The sequence below is a fragment of the Drosophila ficusphila genome, unplaced genomic scaffold (genome assembly GCF_018152265.1).
Source record: "Drosophila ficusphila isolate 14025-0441.05 unplaced genomic scaffold, ASM1815226v1 contig_791, whole genome shotgun sequence".
In the NCBI taxonomy this organism is placed as follows: domain Eukaryota; kingdom Metazoa; phylum Arthropoda; class Insecta; order Diptera; family Drosophilidae; genus Drosophila; species Drosophila ficusphila.
In genome coordinates, this window is record NW_025064737.1 from 3049459 (window position 1) to 3069197 (window position 19739).

The window sequence follows — 19739 nt, forward strand, 5'->3', positions numbered from 1 at the left end:
GAAGGGAAATCGCTGAAAATTAATTAATAAAGAAATACATTTGTGGTTTTGTTGATCACAGAAGCTTTAACACTTTACGGAATACCAGAAGATATTTTATTTGTTTTAATTTGTGAATATAAAAATAAATAAATGCAATATTTTCCTTGGGCCTTAACATCCTCTGTCTTTAAAAAGCGGCTTTAATAAAACGGGAAAGCACTTCCGTGTGTGCTGCATTTTGGATAGGATTTGAAAACGTACAAATTTGAAAAAGAATATTTTGTGTGCGTGGCACACTTCCCCGCGTTTCTCAATTTTCCCCACCTTCCGGTGCTGCGTACTCTGCGAACTCATTATCATTCTCTCCGGTCGCTGGAATCTCATTGTTTATGCCCAACCAATTTTCTTCGCCCATTAAGAATTTTCCCATTACTCATACGCACCGTGCGCACATTTCCCATCTCTGGCGCTCGTATTCTATGGCGTGCCACCGCTTTTCCGGCGGGGGAAAATCAATGGGACTCGTTAGTGCAGCAGCTCTGTGCCTGCAGTTTTCCGCTTTCCACGCTTTCCGCGCTTACCCGTCAGTCGCGTGTCATCGCCATCAACCGTCAACGAGCTCGCGAATTGCAAAAATGTTTTAATGCGCTTATTGACAGCCGCTGATAAGGGCGAACAATTTTAAGCACTTCAGCTGGAAGTCGCGGCCGAAGACGCGTCCTTGGCGGGAGTCCTGCGAGTTCACTCACTCGTCCCTGCACTTTGCACCTGTCTGTCTGCACTTGCAGGTCCTCGAGAACTCGAGAAGGAGCGGCCCTCGTCGGTGTTTGCTCTTCCCTGGTTTGTTGGCCCCGAGCGGACGTGACAGCCGTTTCTTGAGGGCGATGATGATGTTTGCCCGTCGGAAACCGAAGGGATTAATCATTTAACAGGAACTCGATCTCAGTAACTATGCGTTTAATGGCTGCCCGTGGGGACAGCCCTTGACCGTGGCAAGTGGGTACGAATTGAGCAGATAGTGCCAATTAAACCCTGAAGTTTAGAAATACCATTTGTATACAACAGCTATAGCAGACGAAAACCCTTAAGCCGTGGATTATTCATTTTCTTGTCCAAACAAATTAGCAAACACATTTTATGTTGATGCAAAACTGCTTACTGTACATTCTATTAAATTCCGCTCAAACATACAGCTTAATTTAATTGACCATAAATGACATGTTATTTATGGGGTTAATTGCTGATTTTTTGTTGGCAAACCAAACCACAACTATGCACTTCAAAGTCTGCTGAAAGCCACAACTAATGGCATCACCTGTTACAACCACACGGAAAAATAGTCCCTGGCCTTAGTGACTTGCTCTTCAGAGAATCGTAACGAGGTGAAAGAATGACAGGCTGGGGAATTATTTCTATTGAAGGAGCAGTGTCTTTTCAGCAAACCTAACCCACGAGCAAAGCATTTCTATAACCGTGGTGACGCAATGTGTGATGGGAAGTAGAAAAGGTCGTTTGATGTGCGTTATATCGTAATATATTGCACTATTCTCGGAATTGGTTGGCATGGTTTAGTGCTGATTGTCCAATTATCTGTGTGGAAATGGCAGATGAGTTTACAGAAATTTGTCAGAAATTCATTAGGTAGGTTTCCGTTTCCGTACAGCCCTTTGAAATCCTATCCCTTAGAAATAATTAATTGCTTAAAAGGCCTTGCAGATACATGCTTAGCTTTTAACCGTTGTTAATATCAAATTGTAGTAATTGTTCTATTGTCAGTCAAATGGGAACTAAGAAAAGCAGCCAAAGCCGGTTTATAATAGGGTATTTTTGGGTCGGAGGCTCTCAAGAGGAGGGCACCCTTGACTCACTCGATGTGCTCGGGAATTTTGCCGGTCCACAAGTCGCACTACACTCGACATAACCAGCGTCTGACAGTGGTTTTCATGTCGTGTATCTTTATGTCTATTTACTCGTACTTGTATCTCCGTATCTCACAGTTTACTGCCGCTCCTGCTGCTTGACCCACTGAGGCCAGATTACGTGAATTGTCCCCTGTACGCCGGAAGCAGATCCGTAGAACAAACCCGGAAAGCCAGACGGGAACCGAGATGGCAGCTTCAGCGCTGCGATAAGCGGGCGACGAAAATTTCAAAGGGCATAAAAATTTAAATCACGTCACTTACGGCGAGGATAGCAAGGATAGATAGGAGCAGGGACCAGGGACACGGGGCCGGCGACAGCACAAAAGACGCAGCTACAAGTCCGGACATAATGGGTGCCATGTAAATAGTTGCCCCAGACGGAGGCACACGGTTTTGGGACCCAAGTCCCGGTGCGGGTCCGCTTTCCCGTCCCGACTCCAATTCGAGACCATGCACTCAGAAAAAATTACTACCTACTATATTTCTGTGTGGGTGATGATTAAGTAAATTCGCAACCAATTTAAATTTGCGATTTGTAGAAAGAAGGTTGTAATAATTAAATAATACTTATTGTACATACAGAATAATAAAAATCTTTACAATTAAATAAATTATCTTACTTATCTTAAATGTACGTAAATACCTGAAAATGTAAATACACAAAATAATCCCGAAAAAAGCCAATGTATAATATAATGTGTACCTTGTTAATGTATTCACATAGAGTTTATAGCTAAAATAAATATCTTGAAAAGGTAAATTTGTTTAAAAATATACCAAATCTCCGGTGACTTGTACGGCAAAAAGAAAACATTTATTCAGAACTTTTGCTTCAAAAGTTTTAGAATGTGTTCATATTTTAATATGTGGTAAAGATTTTATAATTAAAAGTTAGTAAAGGCAAAGGCTGTTGGGACTTTCCAATGTGCAATAAATTCGTGGGCCTTTCTACAAGAAATTCTTAAGATCTTTTATAGGTTAAGCAATCTCGTCTCTTTCTGGGGAAAGAATAGTAGTAAGTGTAACTTTTTTTTCGAGTGCACGCTGATTTGTAAGTACACGTGGGTTCGTGTGTGTAAGTGTGTGTGTGTGTGTGTGTGTGCTGTTAAGCCGCTTTTGGGGCAGGCACTCAGGCACAGGCCCCACCACACAAACAGGAGCATCGTCCATATCCACAGGACGAGTTCACGTGAGCGTTTGTCTCCGCTCCTTTGTGAGTCCGGGCGTGCGAGCGTGTGTGTGTGTGTGTGTGCATGAGAGTGTGTGAGTGCCAGGACGACGGGCATGTTGCTGAGGCGCGGCAAAATGCTTGTTACGCTTTTGAGCCACCGCCTGCGGTTGACAGAGCACGTTGAACCGCCCAACCCGTTCGGATCGAGCCGTGCACTTGGCCACCCGACCACCCATCCACCCACTACCGAAACTACTGAAACGTCCAAACGGCCCAACCACCCATTGAAAAAGCATCCAAACAGTCAGCCCCTCTGTGGCCTGCTGCACATTAAAACGCAATTAAAGTTGCAGGCGTTAATTGTGCCGCCTGTGTTGCCATTTTTTGCACTCCTTTCCATTGCGCCTCTTGCCGTTTTGAGTTAGCTGCCGAAAATTAATTACTTTTGCCCTGTCAAAGTTGCCAAAGTCATTGCAAAAGAGTCGGAAAAGATATTGCTTGAGGAAAACTGAAAGAGTCGACAAATACAATCAGGTGTGTTCTGGAAATCGCTTTCCGGAAAATGCCGCGACCACCTTTAAATATAAATGAGAGAATACGAATGAGCACAAATATTATTATGGTGAAAAAGATCATTTTATTTGTTATTATAAAAACATTTATAATTAAACTGAACATTTTTTGACACTATCTTTGTTTTTATTCAAATATGTAAGTATTCAAAAATTTATTTGATTGTCTAAAAAAATTGCTGCATAGCGTACGTGAATTTATGCTTTACAGAAAATCGCGTATTTCTCCATTAAGGTCCTTTCCGAGGAGATTTATCAAATATCTTTTAAAATTAAGAAACATTGCAAAAGTCTTAAATAAAAAATCAGTTTGCCTTAAAATCCGCCATGATGACAGGCCACAGTTTTGCGTTTAGCCATAGCTTGAACGCACAGTTTTCCTTGCATTTCCTTGGGAAACTCCACCGCAAGAGAAAATCGCTGGCGGGAACGCTCGCATGTGAATGTCTACTAATGAATCAAGTCCATGAATAAGCCGCAAGTGGATTTTTTGCGACTTTTGGTGGCTGCAGCATTGCGAGGTGGTGGAAAGTAAGTGGGCGTGGCAGGAGTCGGCTGGTGCTAATGGGGTCACACACACACCCACACACCCGCACACACAAATACTTAATAGTTGGATGGTTTTTCTCTAACTGTTTCTTTCGCCAGTTGTGCAGTTAAATCCTTTTGCGAGGCAACTTTATCTCTCGGCACAGATTCTCAATAGCAGCTGCTGTATTTTTTGCCTCCGCTGCTGACGTTGCACGCTGCAACCGTTGTTTATATCGCAGCTTTTTCTTACCCGTTTGTCTATTTTTCCATTTTCCGTCTGCTCCACGCTTTTCCAGCTGTCGTGAGCTCGGCTTAAGCGCCAGTCGCTGGCGACGTGCCGCTGAAATAATTAAGTTGCCAATTCCGGCGAAGAGAATATCAACAGCGATTCAGAGGCAGCCAGAGATAGAGAAAGAGATAGAGATAGAAATGGAGACGGAGATGGAGATGGAGATAGTGGCTTACTCTTAGTGGCATATTTTTTCAATTAGCCTGTCTGTTTGAGCAGCAGGCTCTGCTTTTTAAGTATTTCCCTGTGTTTAGTCGTTCTTACTTACTTGTTTGGGAACTCCGTTTAGCTGAGAAGTCGAAGCTTAAAGGTAAGCATTGTAAAAAAACATCAGTCCCCACCTTGTTCCCTGCAATCATCGCCAGTCCAATTTCGCTAAGCTTGGCCTACTTAAAAACTCGGCTCTTTCGTTCGCCTTGGCAACATGTCGCTCACCTAATTTCCAGAAATATCCCCCGGTGCTGCACCACAAATAGAAAACAAACACACCCGCTGGCAAATAGACAGCTTGTCGAACATTTCGTTTGGAAGGAAATGCGAGACGTTTCTCGAATATTACGCATACGCACGGTTGGCTGCCACAACACCGCAACTAAGTCGTTTTCTCTGCATCAGATGTCGACGTTTTCGTTGGCCTCCTGTGCTGTGCTGTGCGGGCTGGTGAGCCGAGTAGAGAGCAGAACAGAAAGTGAAAACTGTTGCAATTTTCACCAGCAATCCCGCCCAGTTGACATTCTTTTGAGGAAAAGCCTTTGGCCTTGTCTCCAAACGAGATGGTTTGATCATTAGCATTATGGACGAGGCGGAGTTTGCAGAAAATTGCCTGACAGCTCACTGGGAGAAATTCATTCGTTCGTGGGTCATCTCGAATATAAGTATATATTCTCATATTAGTTTTTTTAGATGGTACATTTGATAACAAGAAGGAAACTTAAGAAGGCAGAACCTTGTATTTCTTCTAAAAGAAGACATCATTAAAGGTGGGAGAAATTCCCACTAAGTTTACTAAAACTTCAACCAGTTTTCAAGAACTTAAACTTTATTCCGAATATCCGTTAACTTTCCCTGTGTGCCAATTCACTTTCCTCCGAAAAAGAAACCGAATTGCAACTGGGTCGATTGGGTGCGGTGCAATTTGAACAAAGGCAGCAGAGGCACCGCGATGCGCGACATGTAGCGTTTAAAGTTAGCAGCAGGCGAAGCCAATGAATACCAATTCAATCGATAGTGCGAAGCGAACTTGTGGCAGCCTCAGCAGGGCAGACATTTTTCTGCTCGGCTGACCAGGGAGCGGAAAAGCAATTTCGGTCTGTGCCACCTCAAGTAGCCTGCCTTCTGCCGCCTGCCGCCTGCTTCCCAACTTTCTGCCAGGCCAAGCGATTTGCAAATTTTACCAACGCATCACTGGGCATTGCTCACAACCAATCGGGGGCATTAGCTGGGTAAAAAATATAAGACGTCTCAACCGAATACGGGGAAAATGCTCAACTTTTTAGTCAATCAACTAGAAAAAATCTGCACTCGCACTCGCACTCGCAGCTTGAAGAAGTGTTCGCGTGTGTGTTTCCCAGATGGAATATCTGCATACTGGGCCCAAAGTTTCCACAGCACGGAATTAAGCGATTAGATGGAAGTTTGCCACCCGGTTGCCACGCATAAATTATTCCGAGTTTCCGCTTCTGTCGCCAGCAGATTCGCACACTGCAAAGCATGTGGGTACTTAATCTTCAAGCTATGAATCCATATCAATTCAAAATAATTCTCGCTTTTAAAACATGCATATCATGCACAGAATACCAGGTACAACTCTTTTGGCTGCTTTAAACCTTGAGTACTCTGAATGGGCTTAAAGATATCACTTGAAAACTTCTGGTTGTATTTACTCGTCGTTCCATGAATTGTCTATCAAATTCAACCCACTTTTTCCTGTGTAGGATCATAAGTCTCACCATGGATGCGCATTCGACAGCCGTTGCCATCGCAGATATGCAACTGGACTGGAAATGGAATGTGGACGAGCCAAGAGACGAATGCGACGGCTCCGAGGCGGGGGGTTGGGGGGAGGACTTGCGGGCCAAGATGCGCCGCCTGCAGGACGATCATGTGTGGATCCGGCAGCAGATGACGCACCTCCAGCGCCGCCTGGTGACGCGCCAGTTGGAGAGGCAGAGGCGCCTCTACGAGGCAAGGGAGCACCTGCAGCAACTCCTGCGAGCTCTGCAGGTGAAATACGGTCGCAATTGGGGCTTGTAGAGGAGCCTTTGGCTTCGAGTTCGCCTGCCGACCCTCCAAAGTGCAGAGTTCCTGTGACAAACGCTCCAAATTCAAACGACGTGAAAGGATGCCGACTGAATTGCTTACCCAACTTGAGCGTGGGAGAACTTAAATACACCGAGATGATGAATTGAATTGTTCATGATGTTCTCAAATTTGGTTGGGTTAACCTAACGCATTCTGAATTGCGCTGAATAATTTATTGACGAATACTTTTACGCCGGAAATGCAAAATATTCTTTTAAACGTGACATTCAATCTTTAAATTCTTTAGCGCTCCATAAACATCCTTGCTTGTTTACTTATTTAGGATTCTTGGGCAAAAATCCACAGCAGTAAAATTAAATTTTTCCTAGGCAATAGGTTAATTAAATACATCCTAACTTGCCATTAAGTAAATATTGCTAAGAAAATATCCGTTTTATATTATTCTTTGGGTAAAAGCTAAATGAAACGTTTTTCAAGAAAATCAGTCTAATAATAATAACTTTTCATATTTAATTTGTGACTTAAATAAGAACCTTTATACTAAGAATGCATAAATCCCTTTGTGATGCCCCAGGGGAGCAGTACACACACCAATTAATGCAGCCGTCTCAATTGTAATCCCAGTCAAGCAGGCGGACTGATTAGTGGTCCATCGCAGTTGTTAAACAGGCTTGTGCATCGCTCATCTTGGCCAATTGCCCATCAGACATGCCGGGAATGTCTAAGTGTGTGCATAAGTCATGCGATTAATTCACACCGCCAAACCGAAGACCCCATAACTCCGACCCAATAACCCGAGCCCCCAGGCAATCGAGGTTCGCCTTGAACTGCGTAACCCAATTAATCAGACACCAGTGGCGGTCGAGTGCATCACTTGACTCGAGATTAACCCCTGACTGCCGACGTGCCTCCCCTCCCCCTCCCAGTTCATCCGATGCCTGCGGCGGGATGCAGCCACACTCCCATAAGCCACTTACACGGACCCATTGCTGTTAGCAACTATTTACGGAGACAAGTAGATGTCGCATGCCACCTTTAAAGTGCACAGAGAAAAACTAAGTTTTTAAAAGAGTTTAACTCCTATGAAACAGATATGTGACTATTATGTTTAATAGCTCTTTTTTGTACCATTAAACCGCATGTTTACGATTTGCAACATCCATGAAAATATACTTTCGAATTTAGGCCGGCTTTCTGGGCCATTTTCTCGCCATGCACAACCGAACCAGGCCCACACACGCCGCCATTGTAATGATATGCCTTCCGGCCTCCGTCGGCTGCTGTTTCTGTTCTGCCTCTGCTCCTGTCCCGCTCAGTTGGGTCCTGGCCCCAAGTGCACTTGCCTGTGGATGACACCTAGCGTGTTATCATTAAACACTCGCAGAGCGAACCGCAGGGGGAGGGGGTAAGGGAGGGCGGGGAGGGAGGGGAACCCCGCCATGTGACATCACTTGAGTGGACCATAAACGGCAACAAATGCAAATGCAAATGAAATTATTGCCGCCACAGCTCTATTTCTCTGAATGACCAGCGACACGACAGCCCTTTTCGAAAACTGTTTGTATATGCAGGGACACACCCACAGATAGACCACGCCCCCTTCCCCCATCGCCCCCCGCCCCCCGAGACCGCCCATCGAACGGAAGGGCTGCGACCCATAGCCATTGGCGACCGACTGCATTTCAGCGATATAAATATTTATATAAGTTAATCGGTTTATGGTGCACGAGTAATTGAATTTCGCGACGGCGCCAGGTAAATGCATCCAGGTAGCATGTAACATGTAACACACACCCCCCTCATCCCGTCTCTCTCTCCCCTCTTTCCCACCTCTTCCCTTCACCTCCAACAGTGTTGCAAAACGGCAGCGGGATGCTTTAAATTTGATTTCTTACTTTGTGCATCCGTTTCCGCTGGGCCCAGTGGCAATGTCCGTCGATCGGGCATATTGGCTTATCCAAAGCTATCCAAAGCTAGAAGAGGAGGTTTTCAATTTCCAAAAGCTTCAGGCCCATTTGTTTGAACTGAAGTATTTTTGGTTTTGTATTTCTTAGAACATAAACAACAAAAATAGTTTTTTTGTTTCTATAATCCAAACGATTAACAAATAATTGGTGATTTTATTTTATTTTTTTTTTTTGTTTGCTCTTTGCTTATCATTTTTATTGGCTTTATTTTCCTACTTCATATTTAGACTTTATCCTGATTGCTCTTAGGATATCAACAATAGTTTTAATAAAGACTAATTTAAGAAATAACTAAGAAGTTCCAATTATTTTTAGTCCAGTCATGCGTTCGTTTTGTCGATATTTAGTAAGTAAGGGTGAAACCCCTTCTTGACCTCAATACAACTCGATTGTGTCAGTGTGCTTTAACTCAATCGAGCTCTAAACAAGTTAGAATGGGAACTCAATAGTTGACTTCTCAGAACAGCAATTTCCTACTCACTTCAAAGGTTTTCATAAGTATGCAAGACATTTCAATTAACATGAAATGTGGTAACCGTCCGAACCAGAATCATCAGTATCGACCCACGTCTGTGGATTAAATTCAAGCTTCCAGGGTTGTCGCAATTATGTGTAATCTCTGGGGTTCAGCTGAGAAGAGCATCCTGGCTTGCATTCAAGAGCTGCCACTAATATGGGGTTAACAGTAACCCACCCGTCCGTTCCATTAGCCCTTTTCCCCTCCCCCTCCACCCTTCCGACATGGAGCATGCTCCAACATGGCGCCAACCGGAAGTGCCAGTCCGCCCAGCAATGGCCGACGCGTTGCCCCGTTTCTATGGCACTTCCGCTTTACTGCACATTAATTGCAATTAAATTTGGCATTACTTCCCTGCTCAAACCCCCTCTCCCCCTTCGCACCACTCCCACGGCTGCTGTTTTTCCATCTCCCGCAGCCCCACGCAAATTCAACGATGGCTGCAGTTTTTGTACCCCGCGCTCTCCCATTCTTTGCATAATTTAAGGTTGTTTGCTCTGGCTGCTGCTGCTGCTGCTGCTGCATTATGGCCAAGTGAGGCAGGGCTGGTCCTTTGGGGCAGGAGTGGGCATTCCACGCTGCCGCCGCTTCTGCTGCACTGCCTCGGATATTGTTGATTTCAATTAACTGCGCGTCTAGCTAAATGGCAAGCAAATTAATGTTTACAGTGCATAAATGTGCAATTAATAGAACCCCCTCCCCCTCCTCCTCCCCTTCCTCTTTATGTGTGCTTGTGTGTGGTGACGTCATTGGCTTCTGGCTCCGATGGCGTCATGTTTCATGTTTAATAAGTTATTTATGTTAACAGCACAAGCCATAACGCCTAAAGCAGCTCGATATATAATATTTCGGGGTCTGCCTGGTGCCGTAAATTAATGAAGCGCTATTGCAGATCTTTAATCTCGAGATTTTGCCATATTTTAGGGTTAACATTTATGGCCCAAGTTGCGTGAACTGTTGAAACAGAAGTCGAGGATTCTGGGCCACCATCTGCAGTGTCCTTTTCCATTCTCCTGGCAGATAAACACAGCTGCTTAGCTAGTGAAATTAAAACGTTAACAAGTTTTCCACTTATTTGTACCCTTCTTAATTTCAAAAGTAGTTTTAAAAGCTTTTAAAAACAAATCCATACCAATAAAAAACTGGATTTAAATAGTAGATATTCGTACTTCAGTTTGATAGAAAAAGGCATATTATTTTATATTTTATTTCATAAAAGTATTAAAAGGCAAAAGTATTTTGCTCCGTGCAGTAGTTGTTTCTCCGTTGTGTCGGTGCCAAAACTTTAATTGCCTTTCGGGCCGAAAACTTTAGCAGAATCTGTGGTGCTATGCATTTTGTTAACATTTCCGGTGACTTCTCGCTGGTGACGTCCTGGCAGCAAGACTCCCACCACCACCCCCTCTCCGACCTCCTCCCGCCTTGACTTTTGTTGTTGTCCCCGGTTTGTGTGCCCTTTTAATTGCCCATTGAAAGTTGTTCACTTGTTAAAGCGAACTTTCGCCTGCCAAGTTGTTCGCTCGGCAGTGAAGTGGAGTGAAGTGAAGTGTAAGCAAGGAGCGTGAAACTATGTGTTATGCAATTAAAAGTGCAGGCGCAGGCGACTAAGCCGAATCGATGCAGATGCGGATATTCAATTGGCCGACGGCAGCCAATTTGCCGCAACTTATTTAAGGATCAGGAGTTCCACCGGAGAGCACTGGTGGCAAAACTGGCCGGAGAGCTGGGGCGACCGCAGCTGCAGCTGCTCGTAATGAGTTTTCCATGCATTCAGGACTGGCGAGACAGCTGCCTCAAGTTAACATCATGTGACAGCTGCAGACAGAAATCACGCCCCGCCCGCCCCCGCTATATATCCCAGAGTATCCTATCCGTCTCAATGAGGACGGCAGACAGAACAAAAATTATTATGTTCCGTATGGTTAGGAGCCCAGGACATACACTAAAGAAACACCTTTTAATCCATTACAAACTCTCAGGTTATGATACAAATTGGAAATGTAATTTAACACAAGATGTATTACATAGTATGCCAGATCCAATAGAACGATATACTTAACTTTAAACTTTAAAAATATATATTTATGAATTTATTTGTACAGTATCAAAACATATTGTTTGAAATAGCTTAAGGATTTTGCGGTTGTCTTTACGATATTTGCTTAATGCTTTTAGCTCAAATTGTTCCAGGTGTGTTTGTAGAATCTGTGGCAACTTTTTCTTTGCATTAGGTTGCATTGTTTTCCCTACTGCGGTGTCTTCTGCTGCTGACTGGCATCGCAGCAACAATATATTTTTCTGATTTTCCACTTGCATTATCACGTCTAAAAACTGTCTAGCACTGAAACATGTGTATTGTGCATTGTCTGGACTAAAGGGCATTTTCAGTGTGTCTGGTCGGAGGAGAGCGGCGGCGGGGAGGGTGCAGGAAATTCAGGCAATATATAAACATAATTTAAGAGCGGCCAGGGGAGAGCAACCCCACTAGCTGCCATGGAAAGCGAATAAATTATGAGTGCAGGGGGAACATCGGGAGACTCACATTTCTGACTCGAAGATACTCGTTTGTAGCTTTGTAGGAATTGGCCAAACCTGGCTGCAAAGGGCAGAGACTGAAAACTGGTAAACAAATACAAATTCCGAGTCGATTTCAGTTGGGCAAGTGCGTGTTATCAAAACCCGAAGTGCCTGCTAGATGCACAAGTAATATATGTAACAAGTGCTGGCAAGTGCCTGATTTTGATTTACTATCTTTGACCGCAAAATTGCAGTTTTCGGTCAGCAGAAGCAAACTGGTTTTGTGCTCCCATCAATATGTTGTTTATTTTATGCCGAAAAATGGCCCAGCTAGATGGGAATCACCTTCTGTTGTTGTGGTTAAATTAAAAATGTAATCATGTTTGAACGAGCTCGTGAAAATGTGGGCAAGATAGAGGGCTGAACAAGGACAATAAGAATTCCTCTGAACAGGAATAGAAGAGGTGGTTTTAGAGGAATCAACTGTAGATTGAATGAAATCAAATAAGACTATGCAGAGCCTTTTCACATTCCAGCATAAACTATAAATTAGGCCACCCCGAGATGGCAATCTGCAGGCTCCTTTTCCGCCGCCGCCTCGCTTCCTGACCTCTTCCATTGACTCGTCCTGTTAATTAAGTTTGCCTCTCTGCGCGTTCAGATAAGACTGCAGTGAGTGCAGCTGCAGCTGCCCCTCGTTTCCATGTCTCTGCCCCTTGGGCTCCGTGGAATTGACTTAATAATTGGCCCCAAACATTTTAATGAGCGGCATCTTGTCAGCGGCACGTTTTCCGCAACGGAGCCGTAGAGTCAACGCAAAATATTTGCAAGAAATGGCATTGGCATAATTACTTTGTGCAGCAAAGGGGTTGTCGGGTATATACTATATATATATGTTTGAATGGTGTGTCGGATGTGGTGTCGTCTGAGTGAGGCGGAAATTTGAATGCCAAGGCGTTGCTAATGTTAATGTGATATGCAGCCGGATGTGTATATCCACCCGGCTCCATTAAATTCCCATACACAAACATTGCGCATACGGCATGTGTGTCAGTGTGGCCTGGCAGGTGACAGGTGCTGCTAGCTCCCCCGCCCCCAACCACTCCCCCTTTTCACCCTTCCACTGCTCGAGGACCTGCAAGCGTTTATTAACACCCAAGTGGGAATGACACATCGTTGCAGCTCCGCTCCAGGCACGTCTGGCGGCCTTTCACACGCCTGTCAAACGCCGCTCCTCCTTGGGTGTCCTTTCCCCCTCCCCACTCCCCACTCCCCACTGCCCACCCCCAATCCGCACACTCCACCCACTCCTTCCTTCTGCTGTCCAATGCACCTAACAAAACTACCACGGCAACTGTGTCTTGTGTGCACTTCTTTTTCAAATATACCTTCTGAATGCTCACAACCCTGTACTGATTTTATTGTTAAAACTGCTTTAAATAAGATCACATTATTCATCATCAACGTCATAAAATAGTGCAGCCATCAATCTGTTTTTAGGAAATAAGAGATACATATAAAGTTTTATATTTTGTGCTTACCTTATTTATACGTGTATTTTCTAATTCGAAATCTGAGAACACTATAAAAATATGCATGTATTTTTTAGATTCCTAAACTTCTCGACTTTTTCTAAGTGAGTGGTTTATGTGCAACTTCGGCACGTAATGCCATGCGGCTGCCAATGCTGTGGACGCGCCTCTCCTTCGCCACCGCCATCGCCATTCCGTCGCTGAGCATCTCCTTCTCGAGGTTTTGCATAATTTATATAACCACGAGAGCCGCCAAAAAACCGCAAATCTCGCAGCGCCTCGTTGCACACACAAGGCGACATCGGCGACATCGGCGGCAGCGGCAACATGGCTGCACGGCAGCCATGCCGAAGAATGCCTCAGCCATGTGGCTGCTGCGGGGCGCGCTTAAAGTAGCCAGTGGTGGTTGCATGTCGACGTATTGATGGTTTTCCCATTTTAACTCCAAACATTTGATAATGGATGGCTGCGGGTTGTCAGCAATTTCGCTCGACTGCCTCGCTTTCAACAGATGCAAAAAGAAAAATTGTCAACTGGTTCGAGCTTTAAAGGTACACGATCAATTTTTCATAAGTTGATTCAGTCTTTTTATGCAATTTTGTGGCAGTTTAATTTCATTTTAAGTAAATCGAAGCACGTGTTACATTTAACCGTATTATTTTCTTAGTGCGCAAATTAAATATTTTAAATCAATTCAATTTGAAAAGCTAAACAATCTCATAAATAGAACTCACATTTATTTAGAAGTCATAATAATATGTATTTATGTATTTACAAAACGTGTATGTTCATACAAAAGAATGTGTTTATAATTACGAATACCTACGTTGAATAGTTCTATATGCTGGTTGTATCCTTCAGACCGCTTAAGGTAGCACCAGATAGAAGATAAAGTTTATCTAATGGAAACCGTTCAGCTTGTCTAAATTAAAAACCTTTCTGTAGCTTCAGGTCTGCAAATGTTTTGGGCACTAAATCGCCTAGTTTCTCCGTGAGTTTAGTGGACAATTTCAACTCATCGACTATGACAAAATATTGTCCATAAGGCAACGATGCAAGCAGTTCGTCGTTCTTCAACGCAAAGATCCTCGGGAATTCTTCAGCTTGGGGCCACTTGGCCAGCTCCGACTCCAAAATCCACCTGGCAGCCAGATCTTTGTAGTATCCCTCCCTTAGGGCATCCACTTTCTCCAGCTTCACCAAGTGTTCCAAGCTCTTTTCGTGATTGGCTGAAACATCGATGGCTCGCATTAGAAGGGCACTGGTAAGCAAGGTCCACTTGCTGTTGGGTTCGTATTCCAGAAGATCTAGGCAGGATTGCAGCTGGGTGTTCAGCTCAGCCAGTAGTTCCTTGCTGCAACTGGCGGCGGCATGTGGTGGCGCAAAGTAGAAGACTCCCTCTTCGTTGCCAGGAAGAGGTAATAGGTCCACCTCCTGGTCGGATAGTTTAAGGGAGTAGGCTGTGCCTCTTTGGTAGTCGAATGCCTGCTGGCACTTCCAACTGGTTCCACAACTGTCCACTGGCAGCCAGGACTGGAGCAGGACCCTTTGTCCCCCGCCAACCAGTTCAGTCTTAAGTTGCTCTAGATCTGGGTAGGGCTTGTCTAGGGCGAGGACTGCTCCGCAGGACTCCAGTCGGAAGGCAGCTATCCTGGGAGCCCGGTCCAGCTGGGCGCCACTGCCGAGCAGCCACCGCTGGTAGAACCAGGCACTGCTGTCGTTGGGATCCGTGAAGGCAGCGGTCAGCACCATCTCCAGCTCCTGCTGCAGCTTCTCCTCGCTCATGGGCCGGTCCCTTCGCTCGTTGGGATAGAGCTCCGGGAGCAGCAGGCTGCGGTGGTGCCAGCTGGAGTAGTTGGAGAAGTTCACCTTGATCTTCTCGGTGCAGAAGTCCAGCTCCTGGGCGGCTGGCACCGCTGCCTTGCCGGTCACATAGCGGCGGTAGTCCCAGGTGTGGAAGTTGCGCTCGTCGAACTTGAGGTACTTGTTGCACAGCTGCAGCTCCCGCTGCCAGTCCGCCTGCGGGTTCTGCTCCAGCGTCCAGCAGCGATGGTGCCAGGCGTTGTAGGACTTCGGATTGACCATCAGGCACTGCTCGGTGAGGTCCAGTTCGCAGGTGAAAATGGAGTGGGCCATGTCCTCCGCGAGGGGCTCCTTCACTTTGGGGTTTTCGCCCAAGGGTTCTTCTGCAGTGGGTTCCTCCTCCTTTTCCTGCTGAGGTACTTGCTCCTGCTCCTCCTTCAGCTTCGATAGCTTCTCCAGCACGCACTCCCTGCGAATGTTCCACAGGGTGCTCACGTCCGGATTCCGCTGCAGAATCTGGACCGTAAGGGTGAGCAGCTCGTTGTCCAGCTCCCCCGCCGCCCGCTTCTTCTGTATCCTTCCCATGGCGGCCCGGTAGGCCCGCACCTTCAGAGCCTGCTCCTTCTTCTTCCGCTCGCGCTCCTCCTCCGTAGTCCTCACTTTCACGCGTCCGTGCATCGCCCTAAATTGAATTATTTTTATGGAATGTATAAACACGGAAAATGTAAACAAACCAGAGATTGTGTATGCCTCACAGCAGGCTTCTAGCAAAAGCAATAGTAACTATTGTTTTGTTTTGTGTATTAAGCTTCTTCCAGTCCAAAAGGGGTGGAAGATTTCTTTTGCCACAATTAATAGATTTAATCGAAATTGCAAATATTAGTCAGCTAACATAAATATCTAACAGATGCGTAACAGAAATGCTTAACAGCAAAACTTAACAGAAGCGTAACAGATAAGCGCTAAACGATAACATTACCAGAGTTCGAACAACGTTTACAAACAGCCGCAAGTGTTATGCAGCAGCATAATTTCCCGATTCGTCAGCAAATACTTGCTCTCTCGCTGCGGTGTATATGTTTGTTAACTTAGTCCAAACCTAAATTCTGTTAAGTACATTTCTGTTAAATATTTCCGTTAGCCACCACTAATAAACGATAGTATCGATTATTGTTCGGTATATCGATATTCTGATAGTTGTTGTTCCACCAACCGGGTGGGTGTCCCCGGTTAGTCTGTATTCCCCCACGGTTGTGTGAATTGATTTTCAAAATGCTGTCTGACACAAGCTGCTTGCATTCAAGCGTTTTCAGAGCACATGTAACATTTTCAAGTACAAGAAACGTGAGGTAGGTGCCGCACAATATATACGTAAATGATTGTGGTTAGGTACAAATTTGCACCGTTTTTCAACCTAGTGGCAGCTCTGAGCGGCAAACCCCGTGCACCGTTACGCTAATTTGGAAATGACGTCTTCCAGTTTGTAGCGAAACTGGAGCCCTTCTCCGACGTGTTCCACCTTGAAAAAGCCGTAGAGCCGTAGGACTGGTAGGTGCGGACTCAAAGCTAAGCGGGCAGGATCTGCGGTACGCCTTCGTTAAAGTGGTTGCATGTTTGCGCAGGCGCGCCCCCCGCCGTTGTTCCAACTTAACTATCTCGACCCTACACCATCGAAATGACTGATGTCCTGCTCCGGAAGGCGTAGAGGAGAACGTCGTTTCGGAACTCGGCACCCCAGGGAAACCCTTGCCGTCGCCAACTGGTGAATGAGCCCGTGCGTTGCCTGTACGCAACGCAAGTGGGGGAAGCTGGAGGCTTTCGAGCCGACCTTGGAGCAGGATATGTCTCTGGTCGCTGTCAACTCGGCCTGTTGTAGGACATCGGACAGACATGGAGGCACTAGCTGGTTCCAGTCAAAAAGAATGCCCCATCCTGGCCACACCGACCACCTTGGTGATTATTCTGGCGGTGATGAAGCGACTTTCAAAGGCTCTATCGCTTTTTGACGAGTCGACCACCTGCCAGAACGATATGCTGGAGCCCCCAAAAAGCAATAAATGTATATATTCTTGATCAGCGTCAGCAGGCCAACCCAAATAATTTGTCATTAATTCAGACTGTACGCTGAAGGCAAACTAATTTCTCCATGCCAGTGCAGGTGGAATATAGGTTGCAATATAGGTTTGCCAAGGATCGAAAGACTATATCATCTTTTTAAAATGGAATAAATTGAAAGGGAATCATTGAGTCCAAGATACGACTCGCCAGCATTGAGAGATAAGCTCAAATTCGCCTACCAAACTTGTTATATTGAAATAATAATATTTACCCGAGTAATCTTCCAATAGGGGATGTTTACACATTTGCATTATTTAATTATAGATTCCGTCTGACCCAGTTGATTTGCGAGGGCTATTTGGTGTCTTTTGTTTGCCAAAATGACATGGTCTGGTTTTCCTGTCCAGTGCTTCGGATGTCGCTGATGATGAGACGGAACCAATCCTCCCCGCCCGATCGCAATTGCGACCTTCGCCTTAAATCGCCGCTTTGTTCGGCGTTGTCATAAAAATAGAAATCCCGCTCCATCGCCGGCCCTTTGTTATTGTCGCAGCTACTTCAATTTACTTGGTTAAGGGTGCTGCGAGTATTATTTCCACCTAAGCTGCTCGTCCTGCAGACAACCCTCTGCCGCGAGCATCCTGACCTGTTGGCCAGATTAGGACCGCACCCGAAAATCCGAACCCACATGAAAGCCGCATTTGAGAAGCGCAAAATCAGTCATAATATTTCAAATTTCATAAATTGATGCGTATCACATTAGGAGCGACAGCAGCAGCCGCAGTCTAACGGTAACGATGCCAGAACCTGCCACGCCCCCGCCTCCCCCTCCTCCTCCACACTCCTGTTCGTAGCTGTGAATCCACCCTCGGGAACTGACTTTGATAAACGCGATTTCAGCGGGTGGCGGCGACACGCCCACCTTTCAGCGTTGCGCAAATTTGCTGTTAAATAAAAAAAACTCCGAGAAGAAAGGAATATAAAAATGAATTTTTATGGGGGGAACCTTTTTTGAAAATCTAAAAGGAATAACAAGGAACAAGAAGTGATATCAAAAAATCGAAAGACTATTCAATTTATAAATGAAATGCAGGATTATTTTATTAAAAATGTATTTTTGTTCTCTGTCTGCTCTTGAAATACATAATTTAAAAAGATAAAGTTTATGGAGTTTGTGAGATCAAATCAGTTAATTTTTAAGCAAGGACCTCATTTTTTGTAACAGTGCACATCTTTATGTAGGTGGACGGCCATGTACATTTTCTTTGATTTTGCTGCACGATTGATTTTCCCGCTCCAAGACATCGCCGACGCCTTGGCAGAGTCCTTTTCATTCGCACCTGCTGCCGCCTAAATTGTTCCCCTACGAGTTTCCCGACTCCTGTCTATCCCTGGAACTCGGAGTCCCGAACATTTATAGGATATCCCTCCGCAGGTCCAGCCGTCGCTCATTTCAGTTCGCTCCTCTTCGCACAGCCATAAAACAATAAAGGGGATTTTGTATTTGTATTCCGAGTTCGAGTCCGAGTCACTCTCGCTGGAGAAATGCTCTTCTAATTAAATTTTATGACTTGCCCGATGAAGTTTCTGCCGGCTCTCCGTGATTGGGATTGAACTATTGATTGGTCACGAATGGAAGATTGCCCCGGGGCGTCTGGATAAGGCGGCTGCCAGGGGATGATCCTTCGGAGGAGATAGGAAGGAAAGTTGGGCAATGACGGCTGCACTTTAAGTAGCACTTCAACAGGGATTACAATTCAAAGGGCTCCTTTGCTTGAATTGAATTTGTGTATCGCGGGATTGCGCCAATTTATGTGTACTTTCCTTCTATTTAGAATTTAAGAGTGTTTTTGAAAGGAATAAATTGATTAGGTTATTGTACCAAATCAGGGTGAATGATATATGCTGGATACGAAATATTTAACTGAAATCTTGTTCATTAATATCTTTGGTAATTGCTCATTAAGCTGGTAATAGCATACGATGCAATCAACTGCGAAACAAAATACTTGGGGGAGCAGAAAGTCTTTCTTAAATTTCCTTAGATTAATTTGCTCTGCATGGAATGCCATTAACTTGTACGCTTTCATTTCCACCTGCTGCCGAACTTCAAGTGCTGCCATCAAAGTGGTAATCCAAGTAGACCCCAGTGAAATTCAGTGGTTTCTCCTTGGCCAACCCCCCCATCACCCATCGCCCATCCCCCACCCACCAAGCCCTCCCCCCTCGTTTTCGTTCATTCCACTGAGTTGGCTGCCAGGCAAATTTCAGCGATTTCCCGAGCATTTCGCTGCCACGCTGAAAATTGACACCTAATGCCCACGCAGGAGGAAAACTCTCGCATTCAGTGGCCCATCCTCCTGATGGTTTTCCATTCCCTCTCCCCTCACCGCCCATCCCTCACCCTTTTATCTACGTGGTCTTATACACCAAGAAAAACATGACAAAGGAAATGTCTCTCTATAGAAAAGGAGTATTTTGTATGCATTTCTTTAGGTGAATATGTTGTGAACAAACTAGGTGATTCATAAGGTAACTATTTTTGGTCGGCTGTAACTAAACCTAAATTTCGATTTAGTTAATATGCAAAAAGCGTTGTTTATACCAATTATACCA

The 19739-nt window shown here is 45.1% G+C and overlaps 2 protein-coding genes across 3 annotated transcripts; one reads left to right on the plus strand and one right to left on the minus strand.

Moving 5' to 3' along the window:
* Window positions 1-4683: 4683 nt before the first annotated feature.
* On the plus strand, window positions 4684-6992 carry LOC108090226. Its single transcript, XM_017188822.2, has 2 exons — window positions 4684-4777; window positions 6402-6992. Exon 2 carries the CDS (start codon window positions 6418-6420, stop codon window positions 6718-6720), a length of 303 nt encoding a protein of 100 aa, XP_017044311.2. The 5' UTR covers window positions 4684-4777; window positions 6402-6417; the 3' UTR covers window positions 6721-6992.
* Window positions 6993-13977: 6985 nt separating this feature from the next.
* Window positions 13978-16149, minus strand: LOC108090225 (geranylgeranyl transferase type-2 subunit alpha). 2 transcript variants are annotated; one of them, XM_017188821.1, is made up of 2 exons: window positions 16045-16149; window positions 13978-15747 (listed from the first exon to the last, which is right to left on the minus strand). In XM_017188821.1, exon 2 carries the CDS (start codon window positions 15741-15743, stop codon window positions 14190-14192), a length of 1554 nt encoding a protein of 517 aa, XP_017044310.1. In that variant the 5' UTR covers window positions 15744-15747; window positions 16045-16149; the 3' UTR covers window positions 13978-14189. The 2 variants fall into 2 exon arrangements, with proteins under 2 accessions (XP_017044310.1, XP_017044309.1); XM_017188820.2 differs by lacking the exon at window positions 16045-16149 and adding an exon at window positions 15800-15982.
* Between the last annotated feature and the right edge of the window lie 3590 nt (window positions 16150-19739).

What these genes read in the sequence shown, in the direction of transcription:
- LOC108090226 (XM_017188822.2), top strand. Translation starts at nt 6,418, where the DNA reads ATGGATGCGCATTCGACAGCCGTTGCCATCGCAGATATGCAACTGGAC.
- LOC108090225 (XM_017188821.1), bottom strand. Translation starts at nt 15,743, where the DNA reads ATGCACGGACGCGTGAAAGTGAGGACTACGGAGGAGGAGCGCGAGCGG.